Source organism: Leucopleurus acutus, assembly GCF_964270905.1.
Source record: "Leucopleurus acutus genome assembly, chromosome: 3".
In the NCBI taxonomy this organism is placed as follows: domain Eukaryota; kingdom Metazoa; phylum Chordata; class Mammalia; order Artiodactyla; family Delphinidae; genus Leucopleurus; species Leucopleurus acutus.
The window spans coordinates 53,600,221-53,623,290 of record NC_139145.1 but is presented as its reverse complement, the minus strand read 5'-3'; the positions used below and the strand labels follow the sequence as shown (position 1 = coordinate 53,623,290).

The 23,070-nt window shown below is 38.2% G+C and overlaps 1 protein-coding gene across 4 annotated transcripts in view; it reads left to right on the top strand.

Annotated features, from left to right (window-relative positions):
• Positions 1-2,148: 2,148 nt before the first annotated feature.
• LOC309959632 (RNA-binding protein 27) overlaps positions 2,149-23,070 on the top strand; it is a 65,239-nt gene continuing 44,317 nt past the window's right edge. For all 4 annotated transcript variants that reach the window (XM_082835985.1, XM_082835983.1, XM_082835984.1 and 1 more), the window contains exons 1-3: positions 2,149-2,341; positions 13,888-14,006; positions 16,262-16,386. In XM_082835985.1, coding sequence (XP_082692111.1) covers positions 2,283-2,341; positions 13,888-14,006; positions 16,262-16,386 — 303 coding nt within the window. In that variant the 5' untranslated portion in view covers positions 2,149-2,282. The remainder of the gene's footprint in view (positions 2,342-13,887; positions 14,007-16,261; positions 16,387-23,070) is intronic.

The following is a 23,070-nucleotide window of genomic DNA, read 5'->3' as shown; positions in this document are numbered from 1 at the left end:
CAAAATACTAGTTTATATCCATCTATCTATTTTATTCTATTCAGTTTATAAAAGTAGTAGCATCACATTTGAAAAATAGGGGGAAAGGAATAAATTATCCAGGGTCTCCAAACCCAGATATTGCTACTGTAATCATGTCTGTTCTACTCTCTGTTTTTGGTTAAATAATGCCCTTGGTCTCTAGGAAGTTGGTATCTCAACACCCTCACCTCTGAAGTAAGGCTTGAAAAATTTGTTCTATAAATACATTTGAAAAGTACTTTGAAATTCTTGCAGAGGAGTGATTTACTGTGATAAAGACGATTCCTATTCCATATCAATCATACTATCAAGTTCTTGCCTAGCCCTAGGCCTAATCAAATCACTTTTACATTTCTCTTTTTAAAATTTCTGTCATTTGGGGGTAACACTTTATCTCTGTAGTGGAAAGAAGTAAAGGGAAAATGTGGATAAGCATAAAGCAAGAAGGGGAGGTGAGAGGGAAGAAGAGGCAACAGTTGAATGTGGGAACGCTCTGGGCTTGCTGTTGGAGGATGTGGATGTTACTTCTGCTCCATTGACAGATGTGCAATTCTGCGTAAATCCTCAGTCTCTCTGGGCTTTTTTTCTCATACGCAAAGTTGGGGAGGAGGTGTCAGTGAAGGAGTTTCACTAGATGATTTTTAAGTGCACTTCGCTTTTATCACTCTACGGTAAGGGGTCCACAAACTGCGGCCTGCAAGCCAAACCATATTGGCATCTGTTTCTGGACACCTGCGAGGTAACAATAACTTTTACACATTTAAATAGTTGAAAAAAAAATCAAGGGAACGATATATTGCGAAAATTCTCTAAAATTGAAATTTTCATATGAGTTTTATTGGAACACTGCCATAATCGTTTGTTTACATATTACCTATGGCCTATTTCATGCCAAGAGGGCAGAGTTGAGTAGTTGCCAGAGACCTCATGGCCCACAAAACCAAAAATATTTGCTGTCTAGCCCTTTACAGAAAAAGTTTGCCTACACCTGCTCCATATATATATAGCATGCCTGCTTATTTTGGGTTGACCCGTCTCTTTTATATGAGGTGTGTGCTCATCAGGTATTTTTCATAGTGTTATGATTATAATGCATTATCCCATATACTGTTCAGCTTTCTAAGAGGAGGGACTCTGTTTTGCTCACCATTGGAATCCTAGCGCCTTACACAGTGCTGGTGTATAGCAGGTGCTCAGTATTTGTTGTTAAATAAACATTCTAACACCAGTGCCAAGCCAGTCATTTCAAAACTCCAAAAGGGATTTTTCATCTAGTACAGACTAAACTATTTCAGTGATTTCAATTTTTTTAAAATTATTTTTAAAAACTTTTTTTCTGACGAAAATCCTCCCTGCACTAAACTCCCACCGAATTTTAGATAGGCAATGAAGAGAGAATTTTTGTAAAAATTGGAATCCTTTTTCTTCCTAAATAAAAAATATATTTAAAATACTGGTAAAATTGAAATGGCCTCAGCTTTTTACAACCGTTGCGCCACGTTTTAAAAATGACGATTATTGGAGTCCAAGGCATGGTTGCCATAGCATTTTGCATAATTTAAGCACAGCAGCAAAAGATACCGGTATGTGTGCCGAGCAAAATGAGCGTACGAGGAAAAAAAGTAAAATTTTTCGTTCTGTACGATATGTCGAACGTGAACGTATTTCACGTTGTGTTGCAGATTTACTACAGCTGAGTCATTTCGGGACACGAGTGTGTGCTTCCAGGAAAAAACGAGAGGAAGGAGCCAGTCTGAGGGTCTCGCCGGGTTCCCCCACGCACTTCCAGCAGCAGACAGCGGCATTCCGCGGCGGTCGGCGGCGTGGTCAAAAAAAAAAAAAAGGCGCCGCGGCCCCTTTAAGAGCCACAGCACCTTCTCCAAGATACCATCTTGCACCAAGAGTTCACTTAAGCTCTCTACCTACCTTGCTAAATCCCTCCTCCTCCACTGGGTACGACAGGCGGGCGGGGCGAACGAGCCTTTTCATTGGCTTTGCGCGCACGGCCCCTCTGTCTCCTATTGGTTCCCGCGCCCGCCACTCGACGCTGTCTCCCGCCCTTTCGTGCCGTCGTGCTACGTTGAGTGAGGGCTCTTGGGTTAGTTCCTGTTAGGCCCCGGCCGGGGGAGTAGGTTGAAGTCTCCTAAGATGCCCGGTGGGCTGGGGCACTGAGGGCTGTGAAGAAGGCGTCAGGAGGCGGCGAGGGGCGACCCGCGGCAGGCCCGAACAGGAGCGGCGGCGGAGCCCGCCTTCCCTGCACCATGCTCATAGAGGATGTGGATGCCCTCAAGTCCTGGCTGGCCAAGTTATTGGAGCCGATGTGAGTGAGGCAGGCTGGGCCGGGGCTGGCGAACGTGGGCGTTGGGGGCCCGTGGGGGTGTGGGGGGAGGGGAAACGGCGTGGGGGAGGGCGGAGCGGAGGGGCCGCGGTCAGGAGGTCCCGGCGACGTCTTCTCTGTAGTACTATCACCATTGTGAGGGTGGGGGGGAGGGAGAGCCAGGGGCGTAGAGGCGGTGTGGCTGGGGGGGCCGGGGTGGGGAGGAGTGCGGGGAGGACTGCGAGGGTTTTTTAAATGTAAATATTGGGGTGCTCAAAGGGGCTGAAGGAAGTGAGGGAATTTAAAACATTGCTCTTTGAGAACTGAGGGAGAAAGCGGGGCTGTCGAGGGATTTTAAAATTTGAATATCGGGATCTTGAAGGGAGTATCAGGATATCAAGGGCTTTACAAATAATATTATTACGGGACTAAAAGATCTAGAAGCAGAGTATCGAGGACCTTTTGAAAACATGAGGGGAGAAAGGGAGAGTAGGGACATTGAGAGATGTATAGCAAGTACTGAGTTCTAAAGGTTCAAGAGTATTGAATTAAAATAGGGTAGTTGAAAGGGATTTGTGGGCATCGAAATGTTTTAGGAATTATTGGGAACCTGATAAGCCTATTGAGGGATGTTATTATTGAGGAGTTGATAGTGCCAGGAGAGCTGATGATTTTTAAATACCATTAGGGATTGGGAAAATTGAGATGTTTGTAAGTTTGATTGGGGGTTGAAAGGACTACCCTGGTATCTAATATTATTGGAGGACGAGCTGGAAGGGGTATACCGGCAGCTTCTAGGGATTTTTGGATACAGGTATTGGAGTGATAAAAGGGGGGGGTAGTAGGAAGAATGAGTTTTGTAAGTCCTGAGAGGGCAACTGAAGATATTGGGGTGTAGGATTATCGGTGCAGGGCTTGTTTTTTAAAAAATATTTTGGGTAGTGTTGTGGAAATATTGCTGGGACCCTTGAAAGGAATAGCGGCAGTATCAACTTTTGGTTGGTTTTATAATCATTTTCAAGGGACAGGGTTGTGAAGTTCTTATTTGGGACACTGGGGCACAGGTAGTCTCGGAAGCATATCTCCATGAGCAAAGAGGGAAAGCTGGAGGGAGGGTTGGAGAGAGGTGCTATCTCACTCTCTCGGGAAGGAAGGCATGGGAAGGGATCATTTGCTGCCCCCTTGTCACTTCTTCTTACTTATCCTCCTAGTGGAGGGGAGGGCTTTCTGGCTGAAAGAAAAGGGGTAGATGAAGAGAAGGGTAGGCTTTGATTCATTAGATCAGATCACTTTAGTGGAAAAATTGAGTTTTTGCAGAGGCAGAAAGAAGGGGTAGTTGGGGAGGTGTGGAGGTATGGTGAAGTTGGGGCTGTTGGGAGACAGCTACTTCCCTGTTGGTGTGTTTCCTTGTCCTCCTGAGAAACCCTGTTAACTAACTTTTGTTGTTTTGTCGTTTTGGTTTCTTGGGTTGGGATGGTAACACTTAGGAAGACTCATCTGTAGTCCAGTGTGTCAGCCTTGTGAAGGAAGTAGAATGGGAAAGGGAGACAGCATTAGGAGCATTTTGATGTCTGAAATGATATTTATTTGCTTTCTGAGGACGAGGAGTGTGTGAGTAGAGCACAGGTATGAATAAATGTACACTAAGAGCCTCTGAGTTTTACATTAGTGATGGTCTGATTAAAGTGAAAGGGACTTCTGGACACCCTTGAAAGTTTTATAGAAGAATATGGGCCTCTTGAGTGTTCATCATACTTTCCCTACACACAGTAACAAGCTTGGAGCACAAAGATGGAAATGAAGGTGGGAAATCATGAAGTAGATTTAGTGAAATTGACCATATATGGAAGAGGCTAGAAATAGAAAAAGGTCTATTGGAATATGGTTTACCTTTGTGTTTTTAGTTTTTTGGTAGAGATCCTTTTGAAAGTATTAAATGTGTACTTTATGTTTTGGGTAGAAGGTGACAAGTTTTAACATTATAGTTAATTGCTATCTTTTTTTCAAGTTCCCTTAAATGTTTTGGTCTGGGTAATGTTTTTTGGTTTCTTTCTTTTTTTTTTTTGTTTTTTTTTGGTTTTTTGTGTGGTACGCAGGCCTCTCACTGTTGTGGCCTCCCCCGTTGCGGAGCACAGGCTCCGGACGCGCAGGCTCAGCGGCCATGGCTCACGGGCCTAGCCGCTCCACGGCATGTGGGATCTTCCTGGACCGGGGCACGAACCTGTGTCCCCTGCATCGGCAGGCGGACTCCCAACCACTGTGCCACCAGGGAAGCCCTGGTTTCTTTCTTAATGTCAGAATTTAGTTTGGGTGGGAACTTAAACCTCCTAAGGGTGTTTTCACTAGGGTTTTTTTTGACTATTTACACTGATTTTTTCATAGATATTCTGTAATTTTCATGGGTAAAAATTATCTTTCGAAATGATTATTTCTGTTTAGTGTCCCCATTTGTTTTGAGTTATATGTTCAACTTAGAGCTCACATCATGCATCTTTTCTTTTAATAAAAATTTTGTTACTTTTTTAGGGTTAAAAAAGATCTAAAGTCACTGCTTAGACTTTAATAATACAAATGATTTTCCTAGAACTACAAAATTAAAATACTTATTTTTAACTCATATAAGTAATGATTTTGGATGAAGGTGTTAATAAGAAATAGTAAATGCAAATGCCGAGGTCACGTATATTTTCATTCTTAGTATGTTGTCATGGGAGATTATTTTTCGTTTAGACATCCTAAAATGTAATAAATGATATGCTAAAGTGGGTTGTATTTGTAAATTTACTTTTTGCATATTCCAGATTCAAGAAAATTTTCATAGGAGATTGGCATGTTGCTACAACATAGCATTTCAGAGCAGTTGTTAGGCTTTCATATAATGTAGTTGCAGTGGATATGTTGGAATCATACTGTAGCTGTGTACATCATTTCCTATTGCACTTTCTTATTTAGCTTAATTTGAAGTTAACTCAATTTAGGGAGTTCCCTGGCGGTCCAGTGGTTAGGATTCTGAGCTTTCGCTGTCATGGGCCCAGCTTCAATCCCTGGTCTGGGAACTAAGATCCTGCAAGCCACACGGGTGACCAAAAAAAGAAAAAAAATTAACTAAATTTATAAAAGTTTTTGATTTTTAGGGATTTTTAAGCATGGTCCACCTCGTCATAGTGAAACGAAGGCACGTAACAGGATATTACTAAGCCAGTCCAGTTTGTATGTGATTATTCCCTGTAGACAAATAAGAAATCTCATGCTGTTAGAGCTTATCTGTTTCGTTCCACTCCTTTTGTAGGTGTGGGACATATCTATTACTTTACTAGAGGAAAATCAGAAGGAGGAAGGCTAGAAGAAATGACTCCTTAACTGGCTATGAGAAACCCAGTACCATTTTTGTTGGCAGTGTAGTAAAGGGGAGAGAAACCATCTTAGTCAAGGAGTTTGTCTCTTCCTACCACTGCATGAACAGACTGAACTCACAGATCTTCTTTGGGGTCCTCATCTTTCACTTTCAAAACCTCCTAGGTATCCTAGTTATAGAGACTGTGTAGGGATTATGCTTAAGTAGGACATGTTGGGTTTCTTTATATTAGAAATAATTGCTCATTTTAAGTATTTGGACTCCTTAAAGGTAAGGGTCTAAGTAAACCTTGGGGATAAATCAATCACTAGAGAAATTTCTACAAGTTTAGGAAATGTTCAGGCAAGCAGTTTTCAACAACAAACATGCGTTTCTACCAAAAATGCTGTCTTTAATGAGGAATGTTTTAAGTTATTTATATTACATACGTTAAATACGTACAAATACATCTAATTTACTGCTGCCTGTTAGGCTTATTGTAAAAATTTGTCTTGTGATGGTCATTTTGTAATGTATAGAAATATTGAATCACTATGTTGTGCACCAGGAACTAACATAAGTGTTGTAGGTCAATTTTACTTCAAAAACAAACAGACAAACTCATACAAAAAGAGATCAGATTTGTGGTTACCAGAGGTGGGGGGTGGCGGGAGGGGAATTGAAGATAGTCAAAAGGCACAAACTTCCAGGTATAAGATGTATAAGTACTAGGGAAGTGAAGCATGACTAATATAATTAATACTGCTGCGTTACATATGAAAGTTGAGAGTAAATCCTGACTTCTCATCTCGAGGAAAAAATGTGTATTTTTTCTTTTATTTTGTGTCTATATGAGATGATGTTCACTAAATTTATTGTGGTAATCATTTCATGTATGTAAATCAAATCATTAATGCTGTACACTTCAGATGTATATAGTTCTGTATGTCAATTATATCTCAATAAAACTGGAAGAAAAAAAAGCTATGAATAACAAAAAATTGTCCTGATAATATGTTTTAAAAAGAATGATGGGGTTTGTAATATTTTTAGACAGTTGTATCCATCTATTTATCTATCATGTATCTATTTTAGTAGAGCATCATTATGTGACTTAGGGCATTTAGCTTCTAGTTCTCTATGTGATTCACTGTTTGACTTTGGAGAGATTGTCTAACCTTCCTGTATTAAACAGAGTTAATATGAGTATTATGATGCAGGCTATAAAAAGTGCTTTGTGTACCTCAGAATCATTAAATATAAATGAAATTTTATGGTTTTTGAAATGTCAAAATATGTTGAACTCTTTTTGCAAAAATATTTTACTTACTAATGTTAAGCGCTGCTACCTCTTACAAAGTAATCAGTCTAGTGCATGACAGGGTTAGATTCTCCTTACAGGCCCTATAGGTAGGGACAAGAATTGCTAGGGAAAGGACTTGGTGTGCAGTTTCTGTGAGTTCAGGTCTTTGTAAAAAAAATGCACCAGGAGATTGACTGTTTCATTTCTGAGTATGATGGAAAAGGCAGCAATAAGGTTCATTTAGGTCATTTTATGACTCCGTGGTCAGTGGGTGTATACTTGGGTTGAACTCTAAAGTTTACATGCTGCTTATAGGTTTGCAGTCCTTATCAGGTTAACTCTGACTAGTAATCTCTGCAGTTGCTCAGATGGGAAGAAAAATCACCATGTAGCAGCTGTTAGATCACATCTCCCTGATAAATAAACTACAAGGGTAAAATGAGTATTTTGTAAATATGTTCTTAAGATCAAAAAGTAGTGATAATTTTCTGAAATATATGTAGTGGCTTTATAGAAATAGTGTGCCTCTAAAGTCCTGTGGGACTTGTTTAAGGAGGCCGTTCACTATTTCACAGAAAGAGACTTATTTTGACCGGAAGACTTCTTGGCAAGTTATAGTATACTAAGTTAGGAAGGTATTTGTTCTTATGTCCTTTGGTCCGCCTCCTAAATATTTCTGACTTCATTCTCCCTGGCCCAATTGTTGTAGGCTAGAAGCCATATATTGCTTTTATAGCCTTATGTTTCCTACCACTGTCTTGTCTCATCCTCTCACAGTGTTGTTACTTCATTATTAATCTCTTTTTTTAAAGCATTTGATATTTTGTACTATAATTATTTGTTTTCATTTCCATCTCTTAGCCTGTGACTGCAGGGCAAGGTCTGTCTTGCTCAAAGTAATTCCATTACCCAGCAAGATGCTTGGCATTTTGTTAAGACTCAGTAAATGTTTAAATGAATCAATGTCCTTATATGTATATTTAGGTTGGTCACAATTAGAAAAGTAAGATTTTGTTTTAGTAGTCTAATTTTCTGGGTGTGCTTAGCTGGGGGCTACTGCACTAGGAGCCATAGTCTAAGTATCACAATGAGATACAACTGAGAGTCATATATTTTCCCCTCCAGATAAATCTAGGGATATTTTCTTTTACATCATATTCATTTATGAAAGCCCCTAATTAATGAAGGGGAGTATGAAAGCTTTCATTTGAAAAGAAGTAGAAGTACCAATATTTGTGTTTCTTAATATGAGTTAACAGGTTCTTAGAAATTAATAGTTATTTATTCACTTATACTCTGATAAAATCAACTCAGATTTTACTTATTTTTCCAGTACTTTCTTATCAAAGGAATATTCTGAACATAGATCTCAGTGTCAGACTTCCTGTTTTATTACTTTTTTATAAGTAGAAATAAAAGCATTACGTTACAGAAAATGTAGAAGGGACAGAAGAGGATAAAATTATTTGTATATATTTATTTCTAGTTTCTCTTCTGTGTATGAACTTTCATGTAGCTGTAATTAGACTCAAATGTAAAGTTTTTTTCTTTCTTTCTTTCTTTTTTTTTTTTTTTTTTTGCAGTACGCGGGCCTCTCACTGTTGTGGCCTCTCCCGTTGCGGAGCACAGGCTCCGGATGCGCGGGCTCAGCGGCCATGGCTCACGGGCCCAGCCGCTCCGCGGCACACGGGATCCCTCCAGACCGGGGCACGAACCCGCGTCCTCTGCATCGACAGGCGGACTCTCAACCACTGCGCCACCAGGGAAGCCCTAAAATTTTTTTATTTTTGGCTGCATCAGGTCTTTGCTGTGGCACGTGGGCTCTTCTTTGTGGCACGCGGGCTTGTCTCTGGTTGTAGTGCGCAGGCTCCAGGGCACATGGGCTCTCTAGTTGAGGTGCACGAGCTCAGTAGTTGTGGTGAGCGGGCTTAGTTGCCCTGTGGCATGTGGGATCTTAGTTCCCTGACCAGGGATTGAACTCGCATCCTCTGCATTGGGAGGCGGATTCTTTACCACTGGACCACCAGGGAAGTCCCTCAAATGTAAAATTTTTTATCTTGATTTCTCCAGTTGACGTTAGCATTTTAATATTTGTGTATTGTTTCTATAACCACTTTGGATGCCTAATGTTTCATAAACATTCAACAATAAGAGTGGTTACTTTGACTTTACTTTTTCTGTTAAAAATAATGCTGTTTTTATATAATACATGTATATGTATTTAGTGTCTCTTAGGTACCCATAAAATTTTCTACGTTTGGCTTTATTTCCTGAGGTTTGTTTCCCATAAGTACAACTACTAGTCAAAAGAGTATGGACATTTTTTTTAAATTAATTAATTAATTTCTTTATTTTTGGCTGCGTTGGGTCTTCGTTGCTGCGCGTGGGCTTTCTCTGGTTGCAGCGAGCGGGCACTTCTCTTGTTGCGGAGCACAGGCTCTAGGCGTGCAGGCTTCAGTAGTTGTGGCACGTGGGCTTAGTTGCTCCGCGGCATGTGGCATCTTCCCAGACCAGAGCTCGAACCCATGTTCCCTGCATTGGCAGGCGGGTTCTTAACCACTGCACCACCAGGGAAGTCCTAAGTATGAACATTTTTAATGGCTTTTGATTCACGTTAGGATCAGGTTTTTTTCCTGCGGCCCAGTAGCGTAGTCATTAGTTGTCTCACCTCTGAAACAAAAATCACACTGAGGTAGAACGTAAAACAGCACACATTCAGAAACATGTAGTAGATTTTTCTGAAAATGGACGAGGTTTAGGTAGCCTTGGCTTTTTCCTAAAGTGGTTAGTGGTGTTTCTTGGCTTGGGGCTTAAGGTAAGGGAGAACCTTTACTCTTTGTCCTTGGGGTTGGGTATATGTCTAAATCTGTAAAGCTGAGGTGCTAGCTCAGTAGATGTGTCAGAACCTGCAATGGAGATTTCATTTAGAAGGAAAAAGACAAATTTGAGGTTTTTACAGATAAGAGATTTTTAGGACAATATTTCTGTTCACTTCCCCTAATAAAAATTAATTCTAGTCAATTTTTATTTTTTAAATTAAAAGATAGATAATTGAAACGTTCTTAGGACATTATTATGCAAGATGTGAATTTTAAGGAATCCTCATTTGTAACTTCCATTAAACTTAGGAAATTTCTTTTGTTGGTTCTTTATTTTAACTGAAAGGTGATTATTGGTTGAGACTTATAACACATTAATTTGTTGTGCAGATAAACATTAGTAAAATGTATATGCTGTGATAGATTTTACTTGCATGGAATTGCAGCTGAGTTTTAGTTCCACAGGTAAGCTGTCTGCCTGTTCTTGAATGGATCACATGATTTGTCTTTACATATTTACAGATTTAGGTATCTATAAAATGAATAATAATTGATTGATTATGCTGTTAGGGTCTTTTAAAGACTATAGTAGAATAGTAATTTTAGGTGGATATTATTACCTTTTCTAATCTCTTTGTTATAATGGAAGCCCCTTTTTGTCTAGAAACGTGTGTATTTAACATAGCCATGGCTCCAGAATTTTAAAATGTCTTTCTTTCCAAAATGTACTTGTCCCTGTAGTTAAACAGAAATGAATTTCCATAAGTTTTGGTTACAAATGAAGAGCTAAAAGGTTTTAAATACTCTTCTTGGGTAGTGCTTTTTGTGTAAGAGAAGTAGGAAGTGGCCCTGCATTTGATCCTATCAAGGATCTTAACCATGCTCAGATTTTTGTGACACACTTCTAGAAGTCTTGTTGGGCTACTATTAGTATTGGTACCATAGCTGCTACTGTATTGTAATTGTCAGTTTTTAAAGATTATATGGTAAGTGGTGATGAAAGAATAAATAAGAGCAATCATAAAGGTATAGAAAATTACAGCAAAAAACTCCCTAATGTATTTAAGTTTCAACATGACTCATTATTTCAGACTGGCAATTTCCTTCACAGTGCATTTATGGATACGTATTAGGAGCTGTTAAATTTAAATGGTCCCATTCCTTTGTCTGTAAACATGCTTTTGTATTTGGTGCAGAATTCTAACTATCAGTTATTAACAGTCAGTTGTTCACTCACATTAAACAAATATTTAGAATCTGTGATCACTCTTTTTTCTTGGTGTCTAGTCTTTTTCTACTTTTTTACCTTCTTGTAACTATTCATCTTGAGGTTTTTTGGCTACTCGCAGGCCTTCTCTAGTTGTGGTGCACGGGCTTCCTTCCCATTGTGGTGGCTTCTCTTGGTGCAGAGCGTGGGCTCTAGAGCGCAGGCTCAGTAGTTGTGGTGCACGGGCTCATTTGCTCCGTGGCATGTGGGATCCTCCCGGACCAGGGCTCGAACCCGTGTCCCCTTCATTGGCAGGCGGACTCTTAATGACTACGCCACCAGGGAAGTCCCCCATCTTGAGTTTTAACACTGTCACATCAAGAAGTATTTCATCAGAAGCAACCTAACTCTGCATTTGTTTTTCAGAGTCTGAATACTAAATATATGTATAAGATATCTGGGTTTGTTTAACTCACCTCATATATCCAGTAATCTGAGTTTTGCCTGTTTCTCACTAGATACTTTATATCTATTATATCTATTATATATCTTTTTATATATATATTATATATATTATATATCTTTATATATCTTTATATCTATTATATCTATATCTATATATCTATTATATCTATACTTTATTACCCAGTGTTAATACCTGTTAGGTCGTGAGACTCCTTGAAGGTCCCTATAACATTGGGGAAAATAACATTGCTTCTTTTCTTCCATTCTTACTTATTTAAAAAAATCCTTTCTCTCTGTGTTTAGAATATCTTCCTTATCCAGGATCTGAACTTTCTAAGTAAAGGTAGAGATGTAATTTCTTTTTCCTCTCCTCCATTTGAATGTTGATTAGAACTATACTGATCAAAGGTCTTACTGTCCTCAGGAGTGAAATGAAGTCTATCTACACATCTCTATTTTAAGGTGTTTATGGAGGTGCCAAGGTTGGCATGGCATGGGCAACATTTTTTTTTTTTTTTGTGGTACACGGGCCTCTCACCGTTGTGGCCTGTCCCGTTGCGGAGCACAGGCTCCAGACACGCAGGCTCAGTGGCCATGGCTCACTGGCCTAGCTGCTCCGCAGCATGTGGGATCTTCCAGGACCGGGGCACGAACCCGTGTCCCCTGCATCGGCAGGTGGACTCTCAACCACTGTGCCACCAGGGAAGCCCGGGTAACATTTTTTGAAAGTGGAAATGCTATATATCCATTTTAGAATTTAGCAGTTGGATTTACTAAGGTAATCTGTTCATAATTCTCCAAAATGTAATAGTTTTTACTTAAAAATTCCAGCTTTCTTTTAATTAACATGTAGCTCATCATCTGTGTACTTATACTCCTAGTGCACTTTGACCTTTGCCCATCTTTTTTTTTTTTATAGTTTTGAGTTTTGTAAAATTGACAAAATTGCAATTTGCTCTCTTAGAATTTGGTACATAAATGAGCATGGATATTTAAAGAACCAGCCTTGCCTGAAACAGTGTTAATATTGACAATGAAAAAGTCTGCTATTTTATTGGAATTATTAATTTTAAAAGTATACATTACACTAGAAAGGAAGTAAGGGTGCTGGTGCTTGTTTTTTATTTAGTAATCTCATAAAGTTATTGGAAATGTGATTGATACCTTGAACTGAAACTTTTTAACTTTCTGATTGATGGTAGAGGCCCAAGGATTATAAAATAAGATTTAGATTTGAATAGTGTATTATAGGGATATGATCACTTTGCTTGCATAATGATTTTATTTACTGTCATTCTGAATTTTTTCATTTTACCTTCACAACAGTGCTGTGAAGCCACAAAGGATATGTTACTTAAGTGTACATTTATGGGGAAAATAGAATATAAATATATAAGTGTGTGTATAATTTTTTTTTTTTTTTGCGGTACGCGGGCCCCTCACTGTTGTGGCCTCTCCCATTGCGGAGCGCAGGCTCAGCGGCCACGGCTCACGGGCCCAGCCGCTCTGCGGCATGTGGGGTCTTCCCGGACTGGGGCACAAACCCGTGTCCCCTGCATCGGCAGGCGGACTCTCAACCACTGTGCCACCAGGGAAGCCCTAAATATTTTTTATAAAATGGAAACTTTCTATTTCATGTAATATATATAAAATGTTAAGTCTGGCAAATTGCTACTCAAGGATCATGTGCTGCCCTGGCATAGGAGATAATTTTGAATGTCAAAGTCAGGTTACTACTACTGACTAGAAAAAAAAGAAAAAGTGATGTAGACAAAGGTTATCTATGCTGCCCTTTCACCACTTCTCTTGTCCTTTCTGTTCTCCCAGATCTTTTCTTTCTTGCTTATAGCTGCTGAAGTGTTTGCCAATAAAATTTAAGGTGACATCCTTCTTGTGTTCTCACTTTTTATCTTAAAAAGATCCTTAAGATACTCACTGAGAAGATTAGTAGTGGAAATTGATTGCCATTTTTAGATGTTGGTGCTTGGGGTTATAGGGAATGGGGAAAGCTGTCGCATCACACTTTCCCTGCTTCTTCCTCATTGATCATGTGGAACCAATAGTTCCTGAGGATACTGATAGTGCTTCTGCAGGCTGGGAGTCAAGCTGCAACTTAAGGGTCCGTTGCCACTCTTTCCCTATTACCACTGAGAGCAAATAAATGTAGATTTGGTCCAAAATTCTGAGTATGATTAGAACATTGAAAATAGGAGACAAATTATTTTATAAGAATAAGCAGAAAAAGAAAAACTTACTTGTACTATATATATGCTCTTTGTTAAAATAGTCGCCTTTGTTTGCAGTCACTTTTTAAAATAAAGTTTTTGGCTTGAAGCTTTCTAAGATAGGGGTGACTTCATTAATGACATCAGTGTTTGAAGAAAATGTTTAAAAATTTTTGTTTTCTCTTTGTTTAACTAGATGTGATGCTGACCCATCAGCCTTAGCCAACTATGTTGTAGCACTGGTCAAGAAGGACAAACCTGAGAAAGAATTGAAAGCCTTTTGTGCCGATCAACTTGACGTATTTTTACAAAAAGGTAATTATTATAGGCCTTCAACCAAGTATTTAAGTAAAGATTTTAAATTTAAAACTTCCTGATAAAATCTTGAAGATAAAGCTTGAAAGGAAGGAAATTGGTCAGGGTCCTTTAAATACTTGAATATACCTATTCATGCTTAATTATTTATTGTGTATTTTGGCAAAACTTTTTTTCCCTTTCCTTCTCTGCTTCTCCTATATTGAGGCAGTGGTAACTCAAGTGCTTTTTAGGTGAATGAATCCCTTGCAGCTTGTGGTAGAGCCCGGTTGATGGTTGAGGGGTAGCAATTTAAGGATAATGAAGTTGCTTATTCTTACTGTTTATTAGGACAATGAAGGTATCTGTTTTTCTTCTTCCTGGCCGGGGCTTCTTGATATCCAAGAAGAAATGGGCATGATCCTCTTCTCTTTGTGTCTTTAACTTCATCATCTTATCAAAGTCTTGTCCGTAGTCTGCGGAGCTTACTAGGGGCCTCCCTGCTGCTTCTCTGACCTCATCTCCTACCATTCCCCCTCACTTTTTCTATTCTAGCCACATTGACTACCTTGCTGTTTTTTCAGCATGGCAGACATGTTCCCAGCTCAGGGCTTTTGAACACTGTTTACCCTTGCTTGAAACATGGTTTCTTATGGTTTCTGGTCTCTTCTCAAATGTCATCTTCTCGAGTGGTTTCCCCTGAGCATCCTGTATACAATATAGTATACCCCATACCCCTAATCACTCTCTCTTCTTCCCAGCCTTGCTTTATTTATTTATTTTTTCATGGCACTTGTTACTCCTTGTCATGTTATATGTTTATTTGTCTGTTTATCTATGTGTATCTCTTTCCCCACCTCCCCTTTGTCTTTCCATTTGTTGAGATTGGTGACTCAGAACCTACAGGCTTGGCATGTAGAAGATACTCAGTAAATATTGTTGAACGGACAAACAGGAATGTGGATAATTCATACTTACTAGTTGATCTAGCTGTTGGTGATGAGACGATACCCTTTAACTCAAATATTTACTGAGAAAGAAAAGTAGTAAATATGGCTTCTCAATCTAAAACACAGGATTACATATTTTGGGGGGCATTTTTAAGGCTTTTTATACATAATAAATCTAACACAGGATTCTTCCAGTACCGATGAGTATTTTCTTTTCTAAATGTATTAATTTGTATTACTTAGTTTTAATTAAAGATAGTAATGATATATGTCTTTTAAATTATAAAAGTAGTACATGTTTTAAAAAATGCTTTAGAAATACAGAAGCATATGAAGAAGGTCTTCTGAACATGAAGACTTTTGAACGGTCTGATTAATTTGTCTTAAAGTTATGTGTAACAAGAGCTCACAATTTTATAATCATGGAAAATGCTTACTGCACAAATTAATAGCATAAAAAAGTTTATGAAAAGATGCTTTTCTGAAGAAAAATTAATTTGACATTTTAGAAATAGCTATTTATGTAAAATGTGTAATAGTTGCAGTGTAAGCAGAGTCTGTGTTGTACTTCTGATATGCTCTTTAGCTGTTCCTGAGGGGTAGGACCAATGAAAGTGATTTAACTTTGGTTTGAATAACATAATATAAATATTTTGACATTTAATTTGTAATAAATTCATCTGTTCCTCCCCATTCAGTTAGTCTGAAGAGTTATAAAATAGAGCATCCCTTAAGTAAAACACAAAATGATATTTTCATATCACTTCTCATATCAAAGTTTATTTTTCAACTGAGTTAAAAATATTTTTAATTAAATTTTTGAGTAGGCAGTACATTTAATCTAACAATATAATGATATGCCATGAAAAGTCTCTCTCACCTCATCTGCTCCCTTCCCACCTCCAGTGCACAACTTGTCATTTTTATGTCCTTTCAGGGTTTTTTTTAATGCAAGTATAAATAGATAAAATATTTAATCTTATATCTTTGAGAGTTGATATTATCAGTACGCATTCTTTTTATAGCCACTCTGTTCTGTTCAGTTGTCATATAATTTATTAAATAGTCTCTTATTCATGGACATTTGAGTTGTATCCAATCTTTTACATACTCAAACAAGCAATCTTGCATATAAAACATTCTGTACATGTGCAAGTATGTTCAAAGGGTTTTAAAACCCAGAAGAGGGGTTCTCCCCCATAAGGGTTAGGCTCATTTTTAGTTCCACCAGCAGCGTATGAGGTGTCCCACTTTCCTCAGCTTTGCCAATAGTGTTGTCAAACTTTTGGTGTTTGTTTGTGTAACACATATTATTTCTTCTCCTAGAGACTTCAGGTTTTGTGGATAAACTATTTGAAAGTCTCTATACTAAGAACTACCTTCCACCTTTGGAACCAGTTAAGCCTGAGCCAAAACCACCAGTCCAAGAAAAAGAAGAAGTTAAAGAAGAGGTAATGCAGAGTTTTCTTTTGCCTGTGGGTGCTTCTTAGATCTTATTACCAGTATCATTCTTAGCTGGTAGTTGGCCTCTTTAGAGCTCTCTTGATGGAAGTTTCTGGGTTTTGGGCATGGTGCAGATTCTTTATCAGGGCTTCTTAGTTCCTTGGACTTGAGGAGTTGGAAGAATTTCAGATAGCTTGTTTAGTGTTACAAGAAATATTTTAGTAATATTGAGGAGTTCAGGGAAATCTTTTCCAGTGACTTTTAGAAAAAGAAAACTTGGTTAAAAATAGGCTTGACTACCTCAATGAGAAACACCGCAACGAAGAGTAGCCCCCACTCACTGCAAGTAAAGAGAGCCTGCGTAGCAACAAAGACCCAACGCAGCCAAAAAAAATAATAAAATTAAAAAAAAAAATAGGCTTGACTGAAAGTAAAGTATTAATGAAACCTCAAGAGAAATCATTACATCATTTTCATGTGAAGAGAAACCATTTCTTCTTTTTTAACCATATAGTTTTTTTTAGTTAATGGAATTATAAACATCACTTTCAACATAGGAAAGAAAAGGAAAATAAATGTTTTTACAGTGTTGAAGTATAAAAACATGATTTAGATGGTAGTCTAATTGTTTGAACCAAGGAGGAAATTTTACGGAGTTCATTTGTAATTCTTTTTATATATAGATGTCATAGTATTTAGTATTACATGATGAGAATATGGGCTCCAAAATTAGGCTGTATGAATTAAAATAGTAGCTTTAAAATAAGTTATTCTTTGTTTCATTTTCACATCAGCAAAATGATGATCATAGTAGTACTTATCTCATTGAGAATTAAATGAGATTTATACACCACCCCCCACCCCACACCCTAGTCCAGTGCCTGGCACATAAATGTTGGTTATTATATAGAGGTATTTCCCAACTTTTGTTTTTGTTATAACTATTTAATAAACTTTTTATTTGGGAATAATTTTAAACCGAAAAATTAAAAGAATACTACCCAAAACACCTGTTTGTCATCTACCTGGATTCATCTATTGAAGATTTGCCCTGTTTGCTCTCTTTATATATCCTCACCCAGAACTATTTTTTCTGAATCATTTGGGGGTAAGTCAGATACATCATGACCCTTGATCCCCAAATACTCTGTGTATTTCATAAGAATAAGGATATTCTCTTAGATGGCTTTAGTACCGTTATCAGTTTCAGTAAGTTTAACACCTATAAAACACTTCTAAAAAAATATTTATTTATTTATTTGGCTGCACTGGGTCTTAATTGCGGCATGCAGGATCTTCATTGTGGCTTGTGGGATCTTTTTGTTGCGGCATGCGAACTCTTAGTTGTGGCATCCAGGATCTAGTTCCCTGACCAGGGATTGAACCCAGGCCCCCTGCATTGGGAGCATGGAGTCTTAGCTACTGGACCACCAGGGAAGTCCCCTAACATCAATAAAACACTTCAATCTACTGTCTTCTTCTACTGTTTTCCAGTTTTGTCAATCGACCCAACAGAGTCTCTTTTTTATAGCATGTTTTTTTTTGTCTCCAGTACAGGATTCATTCTGAAGATCACATGTTGCATTTAGTTGTCATTTCTGATACATTTTTATCCTCATTTTTTTTTTTTTTTTATGGCTACACCATGCAACACGCAGGATCTTAGTTTCCCAGACCAGGGATTGGACCCGTGCCCCCTGCAGTGGAAGCGCAGAGGCTTATCCACTGGACCACCAGGGAAGTCTCTGATACAGTTTTAAATGCTAGCTTGATTGAACTGATCCAACATTAAAAGAAAACAAAATGTAACTATACTTAATTAAGATCACTTGGGCTTCCCTGGTGGTGCAGTGGTTGAGAGTCCGCCTGCCGATGCAGGGGACACGGGTTCGTGACCTGGTCCGGGAGGATCCCACATGCCGCGGAGCGGCTGGGCCCGTGAGCCATGGCCGCTGATCCTGCGCGTCCGGAGCCTGTGCTCTGCAGCGGGAGAGGCCACAACAGCGAGAGGCCCGCGTACCGCAAAAAAATTAAAAAAAAAAAAAGATCACTTGAGATTACTGTCACTTTTTTGTTTTTGGCTCATGCTCTCTAGTTGTCTCGTAAAGTCTTTTTAAAATAGAAGGGGCATGCAGCTAGAGATTATCATACTAAGTGAAGTAAGTCAGAAAGAGAGACAAGTACCGTATGATATCACTTATATGTGGAATCTAAAATATGGCACAAATGAACCTATCTATGAAACAGCAACAGCATCATGGACATGAGAACAGACTGGTGGTTGCAAAGGGGAAGGGGGCTGGGGGTGTGGATTGAGAGGTTGGGGGTAGCAGATGTAAGCTTGTATATATAGAATGGATAAACAACAAGGCCCTACCGTATAGCACAGGGAATTATACTCAATATCCTATTATAAACCATAATGGAAAAGAATATTAAAAAAAGAATATATATATATATATATGTATAACTGAGTCACTTTGCTATACAGCACTAATTAACACAACATTATGAATCAACTATACATCAATTAAAAAAGAAAAAAAAAGAAGGGGCTCCCAGTATGTTTCTTCAAGTAATGGAAATAGGAAGAAACTTTACTTCCATAATTGATAGTGTATAATTTTTGGTTTAAGGTATAGGTTAGGGAATTCCTGGCTCCCCAGTGGTTAGGACTCCGCGCTTTCACTGCCGAGGGTGTGGGTTCAATCCCTGGTCAGGGAACTTAAAAAAAGGTATATGTTAAATCTTTTTATAATAAGTTAAAATTTTTGCAGCGTATGTCCTTTTTTACAGTCATTGAAGGTCAGTGGATTGGAAGTGTCTGTTTGAAAGACAGCTCATTTGAATATGAGGACAATTGCATTATTTTGAGTTTTGAAAGAACAGTTTAAAAAAACCAAATTGTTGCACTATTTCATTTTGTATCTTTGTAGTAAATTCTAATTTTGAACATTATGAAAAATGGATTTCAGCTTCTGTATATGTATAACTACCCCAAATGATGCTGTCTGGCATTTTCCCCATTTTCTAAGCTTTTATACGTAACTTAATTGTCATTACTAACAAATAATAGCTTGTAGAATAGTGTGTAAATATAATAGTTTACAGTAATTGTTAGATAACATTGAAGGAAGGGGATTTGAGGTAGCACTGTCTTTGGCTAATTATCTCTTTTTCTGGTCTGTGCTCAGTTGATGCAGTTGCTCTGAGCACGGGAGCAAATCTGAGGACTAGCTGTTTTAACTTTCTCCCTTGGTCCCCAGCTACACAGTACCATCAGTTTTACAATAAAACTATTGGTCACACAGGGAACCGGGTGAGAGAAGTTGGCTCATTGGCACAACTCATCCTGGGGCTGGAAAAACACTTGGTATATATGTGCCATAATTTATGAAGCACAGTGTGTTCTATCTGCATTTGGAAAATCACTTCTGAATTTGCTGTGGTTATAATTAGCTGTCATCAAACCCTTTACCCTGTCTGTCTGAGTTCATGAACATACAAAAGAATAATCATGAAAATAGTGGATCTTTGATATTATAATTCCTTATTCACAGTATATCACAATCATCTGAAACGTTAGAAGGCAGTTTTTCTTAGACCCACTGCATGGATTTATGACTGGAAATATGAGAGCCTCTGGCACAGTTTTTCCCCTGTTTGGTTTTTCTGAAAGTACCTTTATTTCACTTAATTAAAAAAAACAACAACCCTGTTTTAGAGACTTTTCGGTACACATCAAAAGGAGACAGAATAATTTAATGAATTCCCAGTATTCATCACCCCAGCAGCTCATCAATCCAGGGCCAATCCTGCCTCATCCACATACCTGCTTAGTATACTTTTATATCTAAAATGGTCCAGTGGAATGGAGGCTTTCAGACTTGTATAGCCCTGATAGACGAAGATAATAAATAATTTAAAAGTCTTAAATACGTGTGTAATGATCAGACTTCTAAAAGAAGATGTGAGGTAGAAGAATTTAAGTCAGGTGGACAACATAGAAGAAAAACTTTTAAAATTAGCATGTCTGGTCATAATCTCATTCCATAAAGAAATTTACTTTTCATATTCTTAGAATACTAGGCTCAAAGTAGGTAAGAGGTTTTGGAGTATGAAGTCTTTACATATACTTCATATTAGTTCAAGAAAAATATGACAGTTTAGTGCCGTGTAACTCATTTCAGAGTAAAAGTTTTACATAATTGTGGAAAAACATATCCTTACCTCAGGAAGTTCTGGAAATTTTATTTAAAATAGAAAAGAATACAGATTATTTTTGTTTAACTTATATAAAAAGTTTTTATTATGAAAATGCTTGAAAGAAGGCAAAATGTAATGAGTCCCCATGAAGCCCTCATTTCCTCTTCAATAATTATAGATCCATGGGCAGTCTTTTTCTGTACCTTCAACTACTTTCGATCCTCTTAAATTATTTTTAAACAAATTCCTGACATCATATTATTTCATCTGTAAATACTTAGCAGGTATCTCTAAAAGGTTATATCTTTAAAGCCCTCAAGTATTCTTTCTTTTTTTAAAAAAAATTTATTTATTTATTTTTGGCTGGGTTGGGTCTTTGTTGCTGCTCACGGGCTTTCTCTAGTTGTGTCGCACGGCGGCTACTCTTCGTAGCAGTGCGCGGGCTTCTCATTGTGGTGGCTTCTCTTGTTGCGGAGCATGGGCTCTAGGCATGCAAGCTTCAGTAGTTGTGGCACACAGGCTCAGTAGTTGTGGCTCTTGGGCTCTAGAGCGCAGGCTCAGTAGTTGTGGTACACGAGCCCTTAGTTGCTCCGCGGCATGTGGGATCTTCCTGGACCAGGGCTCGAACCCATGTCCCCTACATTGGCAGGCGGATTCTTAACGACTGCTCCACCAGGGAAGCCCAAGTATTCTTATCGTGTATAAAAATAACTGTAACTTCTTAATGTCATCAGACACTTAGTGTTTAAATTTCTATTTGTTCATAAATGTCCATTTTTTCCCCATTTGTTTGAATCAAGATCTAAATCAAGTTCGTTGAACTGCCTTTTTTTTTTTTTTTTAAATTCCCTCTTTCTCATTCTCTCTCCCTTCCCTCTCCCCAGGGTTACTACTACTCTTATTTCTAATACCATGTACTCCTGTTTTTTTCATTTTATGTTACAAGAATCACATAGACTTTTTTTTTATTTACAAATCAAGCATTTTATTTAGTTATATAGCAAGGGAGCACTCCTTTATTCTCCACTTAAATACCATGCTTGAGATTTAAAATCATGTTTGGTAGTGTACTGCAGGATGCTAAATCAGACTTCACCCATATTGCTTTGGATTTCTTGATATCTTTTTATGTTTTCCATCACCCATTAGAACGATTAGTTTAGCTTCTGTAATCTAAACTTGACACTTCCTGGATGTAGAAGTCATACAGTCCTTTGTCTAGCTTCCTTGTTAGCTCATTATTTTATGAGATTCATCCATATTGTGCATGCCCTTTGACTTTTTTTAAACAGCTTATTGAGGTGTAATTCACCAACTTTACAAGTCACCTATTTAAAATGTACAAATGTGATGATTTTTATTGTAGTCAGAGTTGTGCAGCCGTCTCCACAATCCATTTTAGAACATTTTCATCCTCCAAAAAAGAAACCCCATACTCATTGTCATCACCTTCCAAGTGCTTCCCTCCCTAGCCCCCACCCCAGGCAACCTCTAATCTATTTTCAGTCTCTATGGATTTGCTTATTCTGGACATTTCATATAAATGGAATTATACAGTATGTAGTCTTTTGTAACTGGCTTCTTCCACTTAGCATAATGCTTTCAAGGTTCCTCCAGGTTGTAGCACGTATCAGTACTTCTCTTTTATTTCATGGATGAATAGTACCCCATTTTATGAATATATCATATTTCTTTCTCCAGTCATCAGTTGATGGATATTTGGATTAATAGGCAAATGGTTAATACTTTTTGCCTATCATAAATAACGCTGCGGTGAACATTCTTGCACAGGTTTTTGTTTTGTTTTATGTTTTTATTCCTCTTGGCTCCTTTAACTTTTTAAGAATAGTTTTTCCTATTAGAAAAACTAATTAGAAAGTAGTTTAGAAAATTAGTTTCCGGGACTTCCCTTGTGGCGCAGTGGTTAAGAATCCACGTGCCAATGCAGGGGATATGGGTTCGATCCCTGGTCTGGGAAGATTCCACAGGCTGCGGAGCAACTAAGCCCGTGTGCCACAACTACTGAAGCCCGCACGCCTAGAGCCTGTGCTCTGCAACAAGAGAAGCCACCGCAGTGAGAAGCCTGCGCACCATGACGAAGAGTAGCTCCCGCTCGCCACAACTAGAGCTGGGTGCAGCAACGAAGACCCAACGCAGCCAAAAAATTAAAAATTTAAAAAAACAAAACGAAAACTAGTTTCCTAAAATTAGAAAAATTCAGAGTGAATTAATACATGTCCATCAAAAAAACCTTAGAAAATACAGAACAGCGAAAAGAAGGAAAAAGTTCTCCAAGTTGATGTCTTTTAAGTCTCTTTATATCTTTAAATTCCCCTTTCATACTTACCTATATATCTACCTCTCTTCTTCCTTTCTTCACCCTCTTTTTTTCCTTAAATTTTGTTTTGTTGAAGAAACTCAGTCATTTGTCTTACGGAGTTTTGACTCTGGATTTTGCTGGTTGCATCCTCTGTATTTCCTGTAAA